Source organism: Camelus ferus, chromosome 24 (assembly GCF_009834535.1).
Source record: "Camelus ferus isolate YT-003-E chromosome 24, BCGSAC_Cfer_1.0, whole genome shotgun sequence".
NCBI classification, from domain to species: Eukaryota; Metazoa; Chordata; class Mammalia; order Artiodactyla; family Camelidae; genus Camelus; species Camelus ferus.
Window position 1 is genome coordinate 21,944,379 of NC_045719.1, and position 20,560 is coordinate 21,964,938.

The 20,560-nt window shown below is 38.1% G+C and overlaps 1 protein-coding gene across 1 annotated transcript in view; it reads left to right on the plus strand.

Annotated features, from left to right (window-relative positions):
• PIK3C3 (phosphatidylinositol 3-kinase catalytic subunit type 3) overlaps positions 1-20,560 on the plus strand; it is a 116,741-nt gene that overhangs the window by 80,350 nt on the left and 15,831 nt on the right. Inside the window, exons 21-23 of the mRNA XM_006194530.3 lie at positions 4,500-4,574; positions 13,856-14,024; positions 20,450-20,540. Coding sequence (XP_006194592.1) covers positions 4,500-4,574; positions 13,856-14,024; positions 20,450-20,540 — 335 coding nt within the window. The remainder of the gene's footprint in view (positions 1-4,499; positions 4,575-13,855; positions 14,025-20,449; positions 20,541-20,560) is intronic.

Sequence of the window (20,560 nt, forward strand, 5' to 3'; positions counted from 1 at the left end):
TTTTCCCCAAGGGCTCATGAAAATATGACTACTTTTAATGATTAAAAAATAGCCGTTTAAGTTGTACCTACTGGACAGTTAAATTCAAATTAGATCTTACTCCTTTGTTTCTTTCCCGGCATTTCGCCCTTGTTCACATCCTGATAACTGATTTGGTGGCAGGCCTTCTCTTCGCCTTACTTTGAATAGCCTTCCATTTTCTATATATCTTGCTATGTTATAAAATAATCTTTAGTGTTTTAGTGAGTTTGGTAGCATCCCAGGTAATAGTGGTGCTTGAAAGCCATTGATGAATTTTTGATTAGAAGATCTAGTGCTTAAAAAGTTGCTGCTTTGTACTAGAATCTGATTGTTGGACATTATCATTTAGATGCATGTATAACTTTCATTTTAAAAAGCAATGTTTTAGGTTTTTGGCAGAGTGTAAGAAGAATAAAGCTCTAGTAGTAACGGTGACTTTTTTTCCAGATAATGCAGGGCGTCATATCTAGATCTTGCAAGTAAATATGGGAACACTGATTATTCTCACACCCGTATCTTAACGAAGTAAAGGGAAATAGTATTATTTAGTTGTCTGTATTTCTCTGTGTTTTACTTTAAATCAAAGTTGTTTATAAAACCAATTTCAAGATCTTTGTGTATCTCTCATGGGTTCAAAATACTAATGAACAGCATCCTTTGACAAGATTCTCTGGCCAGATATACTGTTTCTGTTAAGTAATAAATTCAGTTTTCCTAAAAATCCCCTGATACACTCTGTATCATCTCAAATTGTTCTGAATATTATTTATGTCCTCAAAATTTCTGAGGATCATCCAACTCAGATATCTTTTTCCAGAGTTAATCTTGTAAGTATTGACATTTGAATTATTGAAACACCCTAAATTCTCACCTCTACCATTCATATATATGTATGAAAGAGGAATAGATCATATACTATCTCACTTGACTTAAAAAACCATTTATTGAGGATGGTGTGGAGAGGTTACTGTCAGTGGGGACCCCGAGGGAGTGGGGGGAGTGTTCACTGAAGTGACCTTCAAACACATTTATGATCTTAACCCACCGAGGCAGGCAGGGTAAAAAGAGTTAAAAGGCTTTTTCTTGTGCATTTTCCATTTCCATTGGAAGATAATCCAGTAATAACAAAGAGACATCACCGCAAAAGCAAATTTGATAATAGACAGTAGTTTATTTTAAACATCTTACTTTATCAGTAGGGACCGGCATAATTTATGCATGTCGAGTTACATGAAAAATTTAGGTCAAAAATACTGTTGCTGTCCGTGTGAATCATAACTTTCATAGGGCTAGCTAAACCTGAAACAAAGTAAAAAGTGATAACACTGTCATTTGTAATTTTTTAAAAAGTAGCTAATAGCATACAACAATTCAAGTGTCTGGGTTCTTTTTTTTTTAATTGCAAGAGTTTCAACTACCTTCATATGTGTATTATCAGTAGGAGATTTGTATCCTTGACAACTATTGAGTGGAAGCCAAATTTCTAAGTGAATCGCTTATTAGAGAACTCAGTGCGCTAAGTCCTACTGTGTTCTGACTTCTCTTTATGAACACCAGATTCACTATCCTTCAGTAAGTCACTTCCTAGTTTTCCAGTGGACAGCCTTTAGTCATTTGTGGAGTTGGATATTTTGCAGTGCTCCTCAAAATACAACCCATGGACTAGCAGCGTTGGCCTGGGAACCTGTTTGTATTACAGACTCTCAGGCCTTGTCCCTGATCTTTGGACCAGAATCTCCATTTTTTAACGGGATTCCCAGGAGGCTCCTATGTGCAGTAGAACACTAGAGATGGTTTTGCAAGCATTGATATGTGATAGCAATCACTCTTTGGTCACTGGTGTAATAGAACTGAATTGGGGCCCAAGAGTCCGCATTTTTAACAAGCTTCTAGGTGGTGGTGCATCTGCCAGTCTGTGTGTCACATTGTGAGTAGCAGTGTCCTAGATCAAATGTCAGCCAATTCTTGCCCTAAAGCCTTTCAGACAGTAAATATTTTTCGAATTTTTCAGGCCAGATGGTCTCAACCCATCTGGTCTCAGCCCATCTGGTAGCCATTCAACCAGGCCATGGCAGTACTCAAAAAATAATGAACTGAATGGGTATGACTCTGTTCTAGTAAACATCCTTTATAAAATGTAAAAGCAGAGGGGGACCAGTTTGGACCATCAAGCTGTCTTTGCTCATCCTTTATGTGAATGATCCTCAAGTCCCCCAGTGGGCCGCTAACATTGCATCCCGTGGCAGCTAACAATCTAACTAGAGTGGTTTACACACCTAAAAGGTATTTTCTTTTTTGTAAGAAGCCCAGATAGAAGCCATTGCTGCTGCTGTGTTAGCTGCTGAAGGATGTTAGGGCCAGCCAGGTCTTCGTAATTCTCACGGTCAGCTCCCTCTTAAAAAATGCTCACCACAAAGCTGCCTTTGTGTACATCTCATTGGGCACACCTAACTGCAGGTGAGGCTGGGAGATGTAGTGTTTTATGTAGGCACAGCCTTGCCCCAGAAATCTCGGTTTGGTTTCGTTTTAAGGAAGAAGCATAAATAGATACTGTGTGAACTGATTCATTCAGTCAACTGTAGCCAATTTATTAGAGTTAAATGAAAATTCTTAGTACACTAGTAGTGTGGTTAGACGCATTTTTTAAAAAGATAGTATGCTTTCACTCATTCTCTACATATGGATGTATTTTGAAATATGTATATAATTCCATCTAAAATTAAAACATGAACAGATATATTTGGGCTTAAATATCTTGTTGAGTGTTGCACCCATTAAAATAGCCACTTTAGGAAGAAGCAATTATACGATGTACAGTGCAAAAGTGGCATGAGCGAGGACATTCGCGTCTTAGGTTTAAGTCCCAGCCCAGTGATCTTGGACGATCCTGTAACTCCTGGAGCCTAAAGTTTCTTCATTCGAAGGATAATTATGTTACCAAACTCAGGTTCAGCTGCTTACTGCTCAAAGGCCAATGATTCAAGACGCAAGGGTCAGTAGAAAGAAAAGGTGCTTTAATCAGAAAAGCCAGCACTCTGGGGGACGTGGTGGACTCTAGTGTCTCCTCAAAGACCATCTCCTAAGATTCTGCTCAGCTGAAAAAGTTTTAAAGGGGAAGTGGGGAAGTGATCTCAGTTAGTCCTTGAGATAGGGGGTCTGCGTCATAGGCGTCCCCCATTGCATGCAAGCTTATCAATTCCTTGTGAATTTTCCTTTGATGCTGTCTTGTCACAGTTTGTTTGGAGATTCCTGAAGGGGTACGTAGGGGAAATTCAAGATCTGGTCATCTGTCAATTACTTATTCCCCAGTTCTACTTCTTTGATGTATAGGAAAATCCCAAGAGGTTAAGCAAGTGACAAGACACAAAGGGCCTCCTTACAGAGAGCTCTTTCCTGCCAAAAGCTACTTAACAGGTATAATACTTAGCTGACATCGTTAAAAGGGTTGGGGATGATGAATGTAATGTGCCTAAGCTAAGATCCTAGCCTTCAGTAAATTGTAACTGTGATTATTATTATAATTGAAGATTAATCTAATGATGGCATCATTGCTTAAGTCAGTTTTGGACTTCCGGGATGGCCTTTGAAACTCGACTCAAATGAACTTCAATATTTACTGATTTTGGGCAGGATTGATTTGGTCCAATTTTTTTTCCCCCACATAGTGGCTGAAATAAACATGTTTTTGTAAATACTAGCATAGTCAGTGTATATGTTTACAAATTATATTTGTTGTCAGGTTACTAATGGGAGAAAAAGAATTTTAAAAAATCAACTTCAAGCATGTGTTATTTGCTTAATCTTTTTGCGCATTTTCAACACGTGCCAGGTTTCCAGACTTTTGATAAGAAAGAAAGAGAGAATAAAGCTAGAGGCAATGACTGCCCCAGTCCTGCTCGTGTGATTTTTCTCAATAACTTAAGGGATTATGCTTGAATTTTACAAATGCTTTTACCACTCAGGTGAATTCATTTGTTCTTCTATCTGCTGGCATTTCAAGATTTTTCTCTAAAGATTGTTTCTTTAATTCTACATTGACTTTTGTTAGCTTGTAGATAAGCTAGTTGTGGGATGGTTGGCTTCATTATGTGTATTTCAGCAGTTTTGTTTTTTATTTTTTCACTGTCATTCTTAACATATGTCTAATTTGAAGTGAGAAATGGTAGACATATGTTATAATTAAAGTTTCTGAACCCTCATTTAATTTTAGATTAAAAGTGACTTTTCTAATTGGACAAAATTCTACGGGATATTTTTCCTGTTGTAAATTATTTGAGTTTCAAGGGATAAACTCTTCATAGAGTCAATGGTTGCACATTTAATTTGAGAATTTAGGTAAGAATTCATAAAGAATCGTAATCAGTTTGAGGTTGAAGGAGCACAGCTGCCTTCGTGTTCAGTTACACGTGTGACCTGATTTGCGTGTGCTTTTTACAACCCTTCTGTTTTTCTTTTCTGTTTTTGAACTGTTCCTGCAGCTGGATATTGTGTGATCACATACATTCTTGGAGTTGGAGACAGGCACCTGGATAACCTTTTGCTGACAAAAACAGGTAACAGAGAATGTCTGCTAGCAAATACCCATTAATGCCAGTGATGTTTTCACCCCGGAATCTACTTCATAAGAAAATAAGTTGCATAAGAGAAGACAAATCATAGTCTTAGAAGTCTCTTTGATGGCACCTTAGAAGGATGTCCAGGGCAACTCCCATCCCTTGGAAGGATCACTTTAGCAGAGACCCTACGATGGTCATTTAGCCCTTCTTGAAATACCTCCGTTAGTGGCAAGCCCATAATGTATGCAGGCAACACAGTGTCTTAGTGCCCAGCTCTAGTTAGAAGGTTAGAATGGTCTTTCTTTAATCAAATTGCTCTTAACTCACATTAACCTCTGTCTTTCTCAACCTTTTCCCCTTGGAATTACGTGAAATAATCAGTCTCTTCCACCTTCGTCCTGATGACTCCTCGGCCCCATGGCTTTAAACACCATCTCTGTGCAGTCAGCTTCCAAACTTCCTCTGCTTCAGTCCATTCCATTAGCTTCAAACAAACACCCAACTGTTCACTTGAAATCCTAAATATATGGCCAGGTGTAAACGTTGTTCCCTTTACTACCCGCCTAACAACCTGCCCCTCACTTCGCTTTCCCAGCTCAGTAAGTAGCAACATCTCCACCTAGTTGTTCAGGACCCAGACCTGAGAGCCATTCTTAACCCCACCCTTGGCTTCATCTCACATATTGAACCTACTAGCAAATTGTATGTACTGCTCACCCACAAAATAGATCTTTAAGTTACCCCCTCCTTCATTTCCACCTCTTTGACCCCATTCGAAGCCACTAATATCTTTTGCCCAGTGGGTTTGAGTAAAATCTGAACTCTGTTGTGGCCATTGTGGCCTCCGCACACTGACCAGCCAGAATGTCTGAATGTAAAAGCACTCCTGCCTTGGGCAAGTGCCCTTCTTGTTTCTTCCTGGAACGCTCTTCTGTCAGATCTTTGCAGGTCTGACTTTGCTTAGTAAGTCTGTGTTTGAATGACATCTTTTTAGAGAAGCCTTTTCTGTCTCTCCAATGTGAAATAATACATTCCTGCCATGGGTCGCCTCTCCATTACTTTGTTTATTCCTCTGTTTTGTTTCCTTTCTAGCACTTAACCACTAGCTGAAGTTCCTTTTTTATATAATTCAACAAGTACCTATTGAGCACCTATGTGATAGGTATTTCTCTAGGTGCTGGGGTTTCCAAATTGAGCAGAACAGACAGATCCTGGCCCTCCTGGAGCCTGCTGGCTTCTCGTCACCGTCTTCTCCCTTTCAGGGTGCGCCTCCACGAGCGGGGCCCTTGTCTGTCCAGTTTGCCACCATGCCTCCAGAGCCTTGCGCAAACCTAGCTACAGTGTTTGATAAATCACTGTTGAACTAACGAAAGAATAAATATTTCTGCTCCTCTATGTACCCTTTTCTTCCCTGTGCCCAATAATCCAAGTTTTTCAGCCTTCCACAGAAAATAGATTTTAAAATCCCCTTAAAATGGTCTTTCAGGTGAGGCCATCATCTGTTTTGTTAGCATTCCTCCAAATTGTGATATAATAGTAATTAAATTAATATAAAATTAACTATAAAATATAAAATAATATAAAATATTTATTAATAGAATAGCTATTAATTCATGTAGTCTGGAATTTTATACATTCAGTTTTAAATTATTGGCGTGAACAGTTACCCATGTGGGAATTCGCACGTGGTGACCGCGTCTGTATCAAGGCCAGGCTCCCTTTAATAACTAAGACTGAAGGAGTGTAATCAGATTGTCATGGAATTTCTTGCCAAATTTACAAAGGATAGTTATAAAACGTGATGCAGTGTTTGGAGACAACTGTAATCTGGAAAAAGTTTTCCTTTGTTGTTTTCTTAGCTCTCTTTTTCAGTTGAATCTTTGAACCACAAGAATCAAACTGCCAGAGTAACTCCGTTTGTTTTTATCTTGTACTCATTTTATAACCACAGCAGAGTTCTTTACACAGTAGCATTACATCTGTAATGTTACGTTCACAGGTCTTACTCGTCTCTTCTTTTGGAGATTGATAAATAGGAGACCTTTTTCTGTTGGACTTACGTGTGTCGATGGGACTATTTTAAGAATAAGACTTGGAAAGAAAGTTCTGCCTAGTGTACTTTTTTGTCTGAGGTCATAGATCCTTCTTTTATGGAAACTATAAAATTTCAGAAACAGGTTTTAAGCTTCTTGTCACCAGTTTTCCACTAGAGGGTGCTCCAAATTTTGGTTTTTAAAAATCAGAAGCTTACCTTAAAATATGCTAGATAAGGGGCACATTCTCTTTCTTTTAAAACAGCATTTCATTTTTTCTTAACTGCTCTTTATTTATTTCATCCATTTATATCATACCGGTAGCATTTTGTATCTTCCTCACAAGGATAAATGTTTTCAATTTTTAGGTTTAGTTTGAATGAAACTGGATTATATTAAGGAAAGACCAATTATGTCAAGACAAATGGAAGTCTAATACATTCTTCAGCTTCCAGAAATTTATCATTTATTTTAAAATGTTTTGTCTCTCTAGTCATTTTTGAATAACAGCCCATCTTTCAAAGCAGTTTCAGGTGATGTTAATTACATATGCTAAAATTAGACTTTATAGTTTTATATTATATATTTAAACATATATTTAACTGTTATTAATTTAAAGTGAATTTTGAATGTGTTTCATTGCAGAAAGTATATTTAAGTGCTTGTACTTAAAAAATGCCTTAACTGTCAGGAAGCATCTTCCATTGAATATTTTAAGATCCATTGTGCCTTCAGCAGACTGTAACATACTAAAAATTTAGAACTTTAGATTCCCTTACATAACTCTCCATTTCTTAATGTTGATGGAGCATTTTTTTAATGATAAATAACATTTGTCCCATTTTTGAAAATAAAATGTTTTGTCTTCTGTTCTTCTCATTTGCCAGCTTGGGCAGGTGTAGATGGTTTGGAATTGGAATCAGAGTCTTATGGATTTGTGCGTGCCCAGTTCCCTAGTGTGAGAGATGGAGCAGAGAGGGAGGAGACCCTCAGATTTCATCTTCACTGTGGTCTTTCAGGGGTTCTCCCTGAATACACTGCTCCAACTGTAAATACAGATGAGAGAAAAAAGGATCAGACTAACAACTTGAGGAATGTGTGGAGGAAAATGTTTCACTGCATATAGAGAACTTCAAAATCTATGCAGCGGTAATATGCAAAAATGCAAAATATAAGTCTCAGCTTCAGATTTCCCAGCAATTTTTTTTTGCCAGTGCTTCAATTGGTTGTGGATACTTTTCGCTTGGTTGAAGTTTCCTCAGCTTGGGCAGCAGAGGGCGCTGTGTACCCACTAAAAATGTAGACGTCTCGACATTCCTTTGTCAGTGTGTTGTCATGAGGTCAATTATAACATTGTTTTCTTCAAGCTTATTTAGGGTGAGTGATATTTCACTTATTAATGCATTAATATAACGTTATTTGGGGGAAAAGCTACAAAATTTAAGCTGTGATAAATGTGAAATTTTTTCAGAATTGGTGTCCTTTGAGGGAGCTTTAAGAAGTTTATTCAGGGTAATTCGATTGTGGCAGGACTCAAATGAAATATAATTTATCTCAACTCTGTGGAGAAAGTTTTGCTTTGTTTTGTTTTGTTTTTATTTTTGAGAATTTGAGTTGGGGGGGAAGAGCCAGTATAACTGAAAAACCTGTTTTTTCATTAATGGTATGCAGACTTTACAATTAATTAACATATAATTAATATGTAGATAACAAAAACATTCACAAATGAAAACTAGGAGCTGGGTGTCTGCAGTAAATGGAGAGTTCTTTGTAGATCCTAAAGATGGCCTTGTAAATCCGAGGTTATCCATTTATACAGTGAGAGTAGTGGAAGCTTTCTTGGCACTTCAGAGTAATATCCTATGAGTCCTTTTGTTTGAAAGCTGAAAGCAAAGAAAAATAGTCATTGTTTGTTACCCTAATTGTACACTTTATTTTAGTACATCCCCTATCCTGATCTTCATCATGCTTTAATTTTATGTGCAACTGATTTTGATTTTTTTTTTCATTCTGAGGAACAGTCTCACATGAGAGTTAACGTCAGGGTCTAAATGCAGATTCTTGGGTTTAACTTGCCCCTCCGCCATTGGGTGGCCCTGAGCAAGTTATCTAATGTATGTGTCTCAGTCTCTTTTTCTGAATGTGTAAATAATAGAACCTCTTTCCTGGTTGTAAAGTCAGTTGAAGGATTTAGTATAGTAGAATTTTGCGTGGTACTGAACACATAGTAAACATTCCTTAACAGCTAGTTAACTGTAATATAGGAAGATTTATAAAGAAACGATCAATTTGACCAATGATTTAATGTTATCCTTTCTGTGCTTTAAGGTAGACCTTGATAATTTAAAAATAGATATGATTATTGTTTTCCTTTTTCTCAGGTCAAAGTGCGGTTGTCTGTGATATTCAGACTCTTCTTACACAGACAGAACTTAGTTACTATTCAAATGGTGGTGTTTTCTCAACTATTTGTATTTAAGTTATTCAGTTTGGGGGATAAAATATAGTATAAAATATAAAACTCCAGACTCATTTTCTTAATGTGCTTCCTTATTCACTGGCACATGAGAGACAAGGATGTAAAAAGTATTGTGCATTTGGTAAGGCAACCAGTAAATGCCTTTAAAAAAAGCAAATGAACTAGATTTTTTCAGGTTATTTTATCAGTCCTTAGGGTTTCAGAAAAATCTGTTTTCTTTCAAAAGTTAATTTTACTATAGACTGTGGACACACTATGATTTACAGTTTGATTTGTATTTCTCAGTTGATATATGCAAAAGAGAGCCAAGCACCATAAGACCTTCCCTTTTTATCCATAAATACTTTTTCAGTCTATGTTGATCATTACTTTAGCTGTTTACATAATGAGGACTTGTCTTCATGTGAATAGGTTTCTTTTTAGACATTATTTAAAATCTGATCTTTTTAAAGTCTCTTAAATACCAGTAGTAGGAAGTTAGTCTTCTTTATGTTTACTGAAACCTGTCATAGAGAAAATGTTAATGGTTTTTGTGGAGCGAGCTTTTTTTTCCTTTTTTTTTTAAGTATGTTTGAGAAGGACATTGCTGCTTCTTGTTAAGAGGTTGAAAAAAAAAAAACCGAAAAAGCTATATACTCTTTGTATCTAAGAAGCTGGAAATTACTTCATGAAGAAAGTAACTTAGACTGGGTCGTGAAGAATGTGTTGTGTTTGTGTGGGATGCAAATGGAGAAAAACATACTTTCCAGTAAAATACCCAGAGACTGAAATAAGCAATGCCTTTTTAGGTGGTATATAGGCTGGTTAGAGAAATTTGAAGTCAGGTTGTGGAGGAAAATCAACTTATTTCCTTTTAATCACCTTTTATATGGCAAAGCGTAATCAGTCACTGAAGTTAAATTGTAGATTAGGATAGTAATTTTTTTTTTCCAGTGGAGGTACTGGGGTTTGAACCCAGGACCTTGTGCATGCTAAGCATGTGCTCTACCACTGAGCTATACCCACCCTCTCCAGACAGTAAAATTTTTAATGTAAATTTTATTAGTTGATATCTTCCATAATGCTGGGTAGACCCTGTTTGTTTCTTCAAAATGAATAATTTGGGGGGGGAGGCCACATTTTAATGTATTATAAAAGCATTCAAAGTTTCATAAACTAAATTATTAAAATATATGTTCATAGTAACCCTTAGGACAGAAACATGTCAAATTTTAAGGTAATGAGGGTTGGACAACAGGGAAATTATAACCAATGAATATGAGTTTCAGTTCATTCAGGTGATTCATCTTGCCAGTGTCCCTTCCACGTGACCCAAATGAAGCTGAAAGTTGTGTTCGTCAGTGCAAAGGGTACCAGAAGTCCTCAAGCTTCTGTGTGTGTCAGAGTCCCCGGCAGATTCAGGCTCAGTGTTTCTGACTCAGTAGGTGTGGCAGGGCCTGAGAATTTATTTTAGTAGCAAAGAAAAGCTATCCATAGTTACCTAAAAAGGTTATTAAGATTCTTCTCCCCTTTTAAAATCCATATCTATTTAGGAGCTTGGTTCTTTTACTTCAGTCAAAACAATATATCATAATAGATTAAAAGAAGAAAATATGTGAATCAGTCTTCTCCCATTAAGCCAGACATTTAAAAGATTTGCAAAGTGCTAAGCAGTGCCACCATTCTCGTTACATTTGTCTTAGAAAGTAGTCATTCATAAAAAACAAGTTATGTTACAGTGTTTTTCGCTTGTTATTTTTAAATTCGTTAATACTTTTTGAAAGGTCTCAGTTTTCATTTTAAATGTGATAAATAGCAATAGAGGTGGTCCCACTGCGGCTTTTTGGAGGTCCTTAACTTTTAAGACCAAAATCTTTGAGAATTGCTTTTTCAAGGCCATTGTTTTTCAGCGTCAAAGGATTACTGTTCTGCGCTAGACCTGAACACAGTTCTCTAAAAGAAAATATTTCAAAGAAAAGAAAAACAATTTCGTTGGCTTTAATGACTGTAGGAAAGATGAAAATGTGTAACATTGAAAATTTTTCTCAATGGAAACAGGCGATATAATCAGAGATACTGATACTGATAGTGGTTTGCTGTTCATTGCGTAGCTTAATTGTATCCCTGTTTTATAGAAGCAGTCTTAACAGGTGAATGTGAAGTGATAATAAACTATGTGAAGCATTTAACAGATGTTTGCAATGTCTGTACTGATCTGTGCTTAGTTAGGTCTTTTTGTACCTTATTACTCAAAAACTATTACTACAAATATTTTATCATTACTGTGCTTTTTACCTATACGTGAAAATACCTCTAACCAAGAATATCTTCAGGGTTTAACGAATACGTGTTGGGAGTAGTGGGAGCATAGGTGAAGGCAGCATTTTTTAATTCCAAAATATAAGCTCCATTGTATCAGTAAATAGTTGTTTACTACCTTCTTTGTTTCTAGGTTTTGTGGTAGGACAACAGGAAAGATAAAACATTCACATAAGAAATAAAGGCATTTTGTGGAAAAATAATACAATGTCAGGTTGTATACCCAAAAAAAAAAAAATTGGGAGAGTGGGAAACTTACTGTGGGGCAGAGTGCCAGGGAAGAATCTGTGAATTTGGGAATTGTGTGGGATTTTCAAAAAACATAGTCTTGGACTGTACAGAACAGAAGAGAGTCAAGTAGAAATAAGCAGAGGTGTGAAAAATGGAATAAATAGAGTTTTGAGATTGATTGCATTTAATTATTAAATAGACAAAATGACATTTAAAAGAAAAAACCCTCTACCATTAATACTATTAATTTCAGCAGTATCTATTCTCTTTAATCCAAGACCTACAGATGTCTTGAACTAGAATTTTAGAAATATGTTTTTGTCACTTAAGACAGTCTATGTAGCACCTTTTGTTCCCTTTGTATTGCAAGGCAGGAACATGAGAAAGTAATTACAGTCAACATTAAGTTTGTTTAATATATTCTTTAACCTCTTGACTATTCAAGATAACAGATTTGAATAAGACCACACTCCCTGAATTTCTTAAACATTTTTAAAATTTCATAACGTGCATTTTAAAACCTCTTAAAAGTTTCATTTACAGATGCTAATTTTAAAAAAGTCATTCCCTTTGGTATGTGTGAGGATGAATTTTCTTAAAACATTAATAGCCTCGTTTTAAACCACTTGCCTCTCAGAACCTGCTAAGCATAAGGTTTCATAGTCAGATACTGAATCTTTTATGCCTGATAATTAAGTAGTAATCCTGTTCTTTGAGAATTTTCTTACAAGAAAGATAGAAATACACTCTTCATTTGCAGGCAGTGATGCGTGGCTGACGTTGGAATTCCAGTAATGCCTGTTACGAAATAAAGAAAAATGGGGCTAGGTTATCTGTTAAAAGCATGGAGCCCATGAAATAATGATGATTGATACCATTTAATACATGATTTATTAAGGGTGGCAATTTTGAATCAAAGATTGATCAGACAACTTCTCTGCTCAAGTGCTGGGCATCATCAGGAAGTATACTGGTAACAAAACATTATGTAAATGATTAAATGAAACCAAAAGGTTTAATCTCTACCTGTGGTATTGTAAGCATTGTAAGCTCATGTCTTCACCTCTTGAAGGGCAGAATGGTAAATTGTCTAACAAGGTAGATAATGAATGAGTAGTCCAGAATGAGAATAAAGCACAAAATGAAGTACTTGGCTTAGCTGAACAGAGGATACACATTTAGTTGAAGGCAGTGAAAGCTTTAATAGAAGTTGATTATGAACTTTTCACCAAATCATGGAAAATTCAGTGGTAGCAGACTCCCTTAAACCTTAAGAGATTAGGAGACGAGTGAGTGTCAAGCCATTCAGATGACTTATTCCAAAACTGGCTTCTTGTCTTCTTGGAAACATAGACTTCCCTTGGGGATTTGGTGAAGTCTGTAGATTTCCAAAACCGTCAGTTTCATTGTGTTTGGAGACCCCTGAAGCCCATTTTGGGGGTTCTTGAAAAGGTGTTTTTTGATCATGAGTAGTAAGTCCAACTGTTTTAAACAGAAGTGAAACCCCCTGTGTTGACAGATTACATTTTATAATCTTAAATATGTACAACGGAAAACATGATATTAACTTACTGTACATCTACTCTTACATAACTATAAAATAAAAACATTTATAAATTCATGTTTCAAACTAGCAAAATTTATTCTAACAACATTAATTGACAAAGATATACTGAAACTAAACTGTCGCTTGCCAGTGTGAATATAACACCGTGTGAGTTTTAGCTCAGAGTGCTATTAATGTCACATCTCGTGTGAGGAATCTTACTCTGCTTTTCTGTATTTTTGAAGGTGGGGAGAGTAGTGATAAGTTAAAGGGAGGATCCATCTCAGGAATACTTAAAGAAATGATCTTCCACCATATGAAGGGCAGTTTGCTTAAACTTCAGCATAAGAAATTTGCTACAAGACACTAATTTCTGCTAATACCTTAAAAATTTGTCCAGACTTTGGCCATCTTTGATTCTGGAGATCTGAAAGTGGAATTTAAATTTTAAAATATTACTGTGTGGGATGATTTTAAATACAGTTCATCTGAATGAATGTGAGTTGAAAGAGATTCAACTCTGAGGGCCACTCCCAAGCCTGGGGTTAGGGGATCGAACAATTTAATAGACTTTATCATGAATTAGTATTCTTTATGAAGAGACACCGCTTTGCCAATTATATGACATGTCTGTTTCCCAGCTCCTTAAGATAAAATTCCTGAAACAAATTAATTTCTTACCAACATCCAGGCAAACTCTTCCACATAGACTTTGGATATATTTTGGGTCGGGATCCGAAGCCTCTTCCTCCTCCAATGAAGCTGAATAAAGAAATGGTGGAAGGAATGGGGGGCACACAGAGTGAACAGTACCAGGAGTTCCGCAAACAGTGTTACACAGCCTTTCTCCACCTCCGAAGGTAAGTGGATTTGCTTGATGTAGAGAATTTTGGTAAATTCACTCGTTCGAATGTATAAATTCTGTAGTATCACTCTTTTCCAGAATGACACAGGCAACAGTGCTTGTTAAATCTACATTTGATGACTGTTTTGATAAATAGTCTGTTATCAAAGGGGAAAGACAGCTTCTTGGTTTCTCACTAATCATGTGACTGCTAAATCCCACCAAACGGGAAGCTGCCGTCACACAAGGATGAGCGTTCTGCTTGCTTTAGGGTGATATTAATCAAACCATTTTTGTTCAACACCTTTATCAGCTGTAGTCTGAATGCTTTTGAGGAGATTCTGAACTTTGTTAAACTATTAAGGAATAAACATTACACATGATTTTGTCCCTCTTAGGTAGCTCATCAGTTGCTCTGCTTAAAAAAAAAAAAAAATGGTTTTTCTCCATCCACTTTTTCTCCAAGGCCGCTGTATCTCTGCACCCTTCATTCTAGTTTACTTAGGGCTGAACATCATGTATCATCAGGAAAAAGATAAAAGTCATGTTTGTTAAACTCAGAACGTCTGTAATGATTTGTCAAAAATGACAGGATCATTTGACTCTAACTCCGTTTTCAACCTGTGCAAAATGTGTGTTCTTAGTCCCCCGGAGGATCCCAGCTCAGGAGGCAACCTGTGTGCCTTCCAGGGGAATGCGTAACCAGTGGGCAGTGAATGGCCCGTGCACCTCGGCTCTGTCTTTGTCACCTCAGTTATAGACACTCAGTTATATGTAAGTTGAATGAGGACCTTAGTATGTGTATGAAAATTTCTGCTTCCCATCGGGAGTGAGGCCGTGTTCCCAGGTGATGCCGGTCCCAGGTGAATGGCTGTCCTACATCAACCCAGTTTCATCTTTGCAGCGGCTCCACGGGCCTTCACCAGTTACTCGATCTCTACCCCGTGCCACAAACTGTAACATACGTTTTACAAACAGCCACATTATATCCTTTGGGTGGCAGAGTGGCTCAGTTTTACTGTCCAGAAATGCAAAAGGAATGATGAGCAGGTCGGTGCCCAGTGATGCAGAAGCACGTTCAGAGATAAAAGCTCCACTTTCATATCTGGGATTTTTAATTTAAAAGAGTGAAAGCCTGCAGAAAGCTAGATGAAGCTAATGCGCTCCCTGTGAGGAGACAGGCAAGATGACGTGAAATGATAGCTGGAGGACTGTCAGAGGTGTTCTGGCTTATTGAAAGCAGAAGGGAAGCAGTGTGCTTCGTAAACTGTCATCGATAATGGTTGAGCAGCAGTTCTGTAAAATGAGAAAATGGAGGCTGATTATTAATGCGGAGCCAAAGTTAATCTTCCTCTCTACAAAAAAAAAATCACAGAGACTAACTTTATGTTAAGTCTTCTTGAAAATTGTTTTATTTTTTATTTTCAGGAATTTCGCTGTACTTTAGTTACGACTAGCTAGACCCTAATATTTTGACCAACATTTTTTTTTTTAACGTTGTGTTTTAGAATATGCTTCAGTTAGTAAAACTTTCCCCTAGGACGTAAGAATCAGATGGTCAAAAGCTTGTTTTGAGGTCATGTTATTTGACACACTTATTATTAAGGTTTTTAGGTGTGACCAACCATCTTTTTTCCATGGTTTTTGTCAATTGCTGATCCATTTCTGCAACAAGAAACCACTGAATATCTGTGGACCACGTAAACAGAGCAGTCCCTTTTGAACTAAGTGATGAATGGTTGTCAGGACACATTTTATGGTGTGATTATACCAAAATGAGCTGGAAAATTTATGTTTTGAATACTCTTAAGGCAACAGTAGTCATGCTAAAACACTTTTAAATCTTAAGTGTTCAAGGAAAACATAACTGCTTCTCTTAATCCGTGTTTATGCCAAACACCGTGCTAGACACTGATGAGACAAAGAGGGCCTGAATTTTTCAGCAGAAACATTGAAACTAGGAATGCATTTTGCTGTTCCAAGCAGAGTTCTTACATTGCCTTAGAGGAGGTGTGCCCGGTCACCTAACAGCGGTGAGTCTGTAGCTCACACGGCTTTCATCGTTAACCTCACTGGCTTCCCTCCTTGAAGTAGTGCACTTACTAAATCAGCCTTTTTTCATAGGCCCCTGCTCTGATACTCATTGCATGCAAAGTGAATATATTGTAGGAGGAACAGGCCTCTGAAACATGGCCAGAACCTCCCTTGATGTAGTCAAATGCATTTTTATTCTTAGTATGGAAAGTTTTTACTGAAAATCTTAGGCCGTCTTTGTATGACCAGTGGGTAACATGGAGGTTGGCGCAAACCTGGGTAAGAGAAAGAGGACACTTTCCTTGAACACTGTACTCAACCCAGGCCTTTTAAAAAGTCTGAATAGTCCCATCCATCCCTACATCTTTGACTAGATTTGCATACTTTTCTCACCCCAACTTTTTTTTTTTTTTAACTTTAACCTTATATTTTCTTCTGATAATGGTTTTAACAAGTTTTAGTAACCTTTCAATCTGTTTTTCTGGGTAGGATATTGGATAATTAAGAAGCATGGGTGGTTAAATTTAAACCAGCAGATTCCTTGCCTTGCCTTCTTAGAGAGGAAAAGCATAGATGCGCACCATGAAATCACCCCATCAGATAAATCACCTCCTGCTGACCATCAACTGCCTACTTCCCTGGCACTCACATTCATTGAAAGCTTTCACTGTCTTCTTCAGGATTGCTGCTTGACTTCAACTTCTGCATGAATGGTCCAGCCATGACCTGGCCTCTCGGGACCTTGTCCTCCTCATGTTGAGCCAGCCATGACCTCTCCCTCTCATCAGCGCTAGTAAATGTATCCCTTCAAAATCGTGACCTCGAGGTTTCCACTCTGGCCAGCGCCTTCTGTCCTTACAGCTCGTTCACAGGTCTTCAACCCCACTGATACTTGGGCCTCCCCACCCTACCCCCATGTATGATCTACCTTATATGCCCGCTTCTCTCCTTCCCGCACTGACTTTTACGGCCCCAAACTGTAGTCACTTCCTGCCTCTCCCTCCAAACTCTGCACTTTTTTATCCAGCCCTGTCATCTCACCTGCTAAAATCCCAACTCTAATCAGAACTGTCTGCCTTACTGTTTCGTGTGTGCAGTGCAACAGCTCTGTGTTACTACAGAAAATCCAGCAATTCTGGTGTTCTCACCATTGGTTTGAAATCAGTGGTTCTCACCTGGGAGCTGTTTTGTATTCACCCTCCCCGCAAAGCTCGTTCGGCAACGTCTGGAGATGGTTGTGGTTGGCACAGCTAAGTGAGTGTCACTTGCCCTATCTTCACTCTCCTTCGCAGCACATCTACTTTATAAAGTTCTCACTGACTCTAATCCCTTGTCTCCTTTCTTCCTTTATCCTTCCCCAGTAAGGCTTCCAGTCCTACTCTGCTATTGAAACTAATTTTATCCAGATACACAGTTACCTGTACTAAATCCAGTGGCCACTTTTGCTTCCTAGGAGCTTTCACGCAGTAGACCACATCTCTGTTCCTAAAAACCTTTCTTGTATTTGGTGTAACCTACTGTGCCCTGTTTTCTTTTTGCCTCACTGGTCACTCCTGCTTCTTTGCTTACGTGAACCTCTTCTGTCTGACCTCTGCATCCTGAGCTGTCTAGAAGTCCCATTATCAGTATGAACAGTCCTGGATCGTTTGTCCCCCTAAACTCTCTCCTTGAGCATTCTCACCCAGCCTTGTGACCTGACATAGGATCCAGATGCTGATGACCCCATCCATCACCACCAGCCCCGATAGCTCCTCTGAGGTGTGTCTAACTGCCTACTTGACATCTCTGCTAAGAATCCAGTAGGGAGCTCAAGCTCAACATGCCTATGGTGGAATTCTTGATTCCTTGCCCAAAATCCTGTTTTCATTCACTTTTTTTTTTAAGTAAATAACCATAGTTACCCATTACTTAGGCTAAATCCTCGGTGACATTCCGTTCCTCTATCCTCTGTTCTCCATTTTATCAACAATTGGCATTCACTCCATCTCCAAAATACAGCCTGGTAATGTCCATATTATTTCTTTTCCACTGGGACACCTGTGAAGTAGCTTCCCCACCTCCATCCTTATTCCACACAAAACAACCAATGTGAGCTTTTAAAAATGCATCGCTAAGTGTGTCACTCCATCCACTCTTTAAACTCACTGCTTCCCAGTGCAGTTAGAATAAAAATCATTCCTACTTAAGATGATTCTTTTCCCCACTCCATCAGTCTTTAACCTATTTCCCTGGGGTTGTTTTTTTTTTTTTCCTTTATTTCTTAAAAATCTTTTGTCAGTCATCCAGGTATGAAATTATCTTCTTTATCGGCTGATGGTGAGTCCTGAGCCGCCTCCAGAATGTAAAGCTTCATGAGTGTAGGGACCTTGTTTAACCAGTTCACCACTATGCTCTTAGTGCCAAGAACAGTGTATGGAGTGAGTACTCGGTTAACTATTTGTTGGTTGAATGAATAAAATTATGTGAGCAGAAGTGAAATAATCTGTGATAAGCTTTGTATTGACTCCCAGAAGGAAATCAGTAACTTTTAAAGCTAAGTTAAAGCTGTTGAGTTATTCTCTTACCTCTTCTTTTTAAGAGACTAAGCGAGTTAGAGCCTAATCTGATTAGAAGATTACATCAAAGTAGAAGTTTTCATTATGGTCCCTCTTGATTTTCATGGAGAATATGAAATTCAAAAATGATGATAGAATAAGTAATCTGAGGTTCTATCATATGGATAGTCATTTTTGTCTACATTCCATTATCTTTACAGTTCAAATATGGGTTTGGTTTTGTTTTCTTTTGTTTTTGGAGCTAGATAGATGGCTGGAATAAAAGTTCTGCGTCACCTAAGTTCTGGCTTCCATCCCTTAGGGAAGACAGTTCAAGGCGCTTGTGTTGACACTTACTGAGAGCAGCTAAAACCCTTCATTGCCTAAGATCAAAGCTTCCTTTTCTCACATTTGTCCCCAAGTCAGACCTGGATTTCCTTTTATCACTGCAGTGCTGAGGGACCACTCAGCATAACTGTTCAAGGGGACAGTGTTCTGGAGCAGGAGGTGTGCCTGGTGTCCGTGTATTTGCACCTCTCTGCACAAGGCTCCGCCTCTGGAGATGAGCACTTGGGATAGAGGCATTCTTTCTCCTTGTCAGGAAGAAGAGAAAAGGCTTGAGGATTGATGAGGGTGAACCTTGAGTTCCTGCGGGGGCCGGCATACGGCAAAGACGGTGTCATGTAGATATCTTGTGCGTTTCTAGCATCGTAGAGTGTTAGCTGTTTTCTCCCTCGTTCAGGGTTGCTTGCATCCAGTCACCTGTAGTTTCTGAAATGATGGGACTTGTGTCCCTGGAGGATGCTTAGGGATGATTAGTGGAATGCGGGTAACTCCCTTTCCTTCGTTTACCCTTGACACACTGAGGTAGTCTTAAGGTAGCCGATACTTGTTACTGAGCAAAGACAGAGCGTCACTGCTTCATAAAATGCTAACTAATCCCACTCCTGGGCTTGTATCCAGAAGGAAATCTACTTCAGGATGACACCTGCACCCCAATGTTCATAGCAGCACTATTTACAATAGCCAAAACATGGAAACAGCCTAAATGTCCATCAACAGGTGACTGGATAAAGAAGATGTGGTATATTTATACAATGGAATACTACTCAGCCATAAAAACCGACAACATAATGCCATTTGCAGCAACATGGATACTCCTGGAGAATGTCATTCTAAGTGAAGTAAGCCAGAAAGAAAAAGAAAAATACCATATGAGATCACTCATATGTGGAATCTCAAAAACAAAAACAAACAAACAAACAAAAACAAAGCGTAAATAAAGGACAGAAATAGACTCACAGACAGAGAATAGAGACTTGTGGTTACCAGGGGGGTGGAGGGTGGGAAGGGATAGACTGGGATTTCAAAATTGTAGAATAGACTATACTGTATAGCACAGGGAAATATACACAAAATGTTATGATAACTCACAGAGAAAAAAATGTGACAATGAGTGTGTATATGTCCATGAATGACTGAAAAATTGTGCTGAACACTGGAATTTGACACAACGTTGTAAAATGATTATAAATCAATAAAAAATGTTTAAAAAAATGCTAACTAAAAATATAAAGTGAGTTCTCCTTAGATTTCCTTACAGAGAATGTCGTTATTAGATGGTTACTCCAGAAGTTGGTTCTATAATAGGAGTCCTAAAAATGGGATTGTATCAGGATCCTAAAATACGATGTTTTCAAGGCTCGCTTTCTGTTGAGGCAGCCAGTAACCAGTCTCACGCTCTGTTTTCCACAGAAGAAGCAGTAGTCACTGTAAAGAGCTAAGTACCACCAGGTCTGAGCGCTCTTGGTATGGAGAAGGAGTGGCGAGGTCCTCACGCGTCGCTGTGTTTTTTCTTTCCCCTCTCCTCTAGGTATTCTAATCTAATTTTGAACTTGTTTTCCTTGATGGTGGATGCCAACATTCCCGATATTGCTCTTGAACCAGATAAGACTGTGAAAAAGGTAATTTTTATATATCCTCA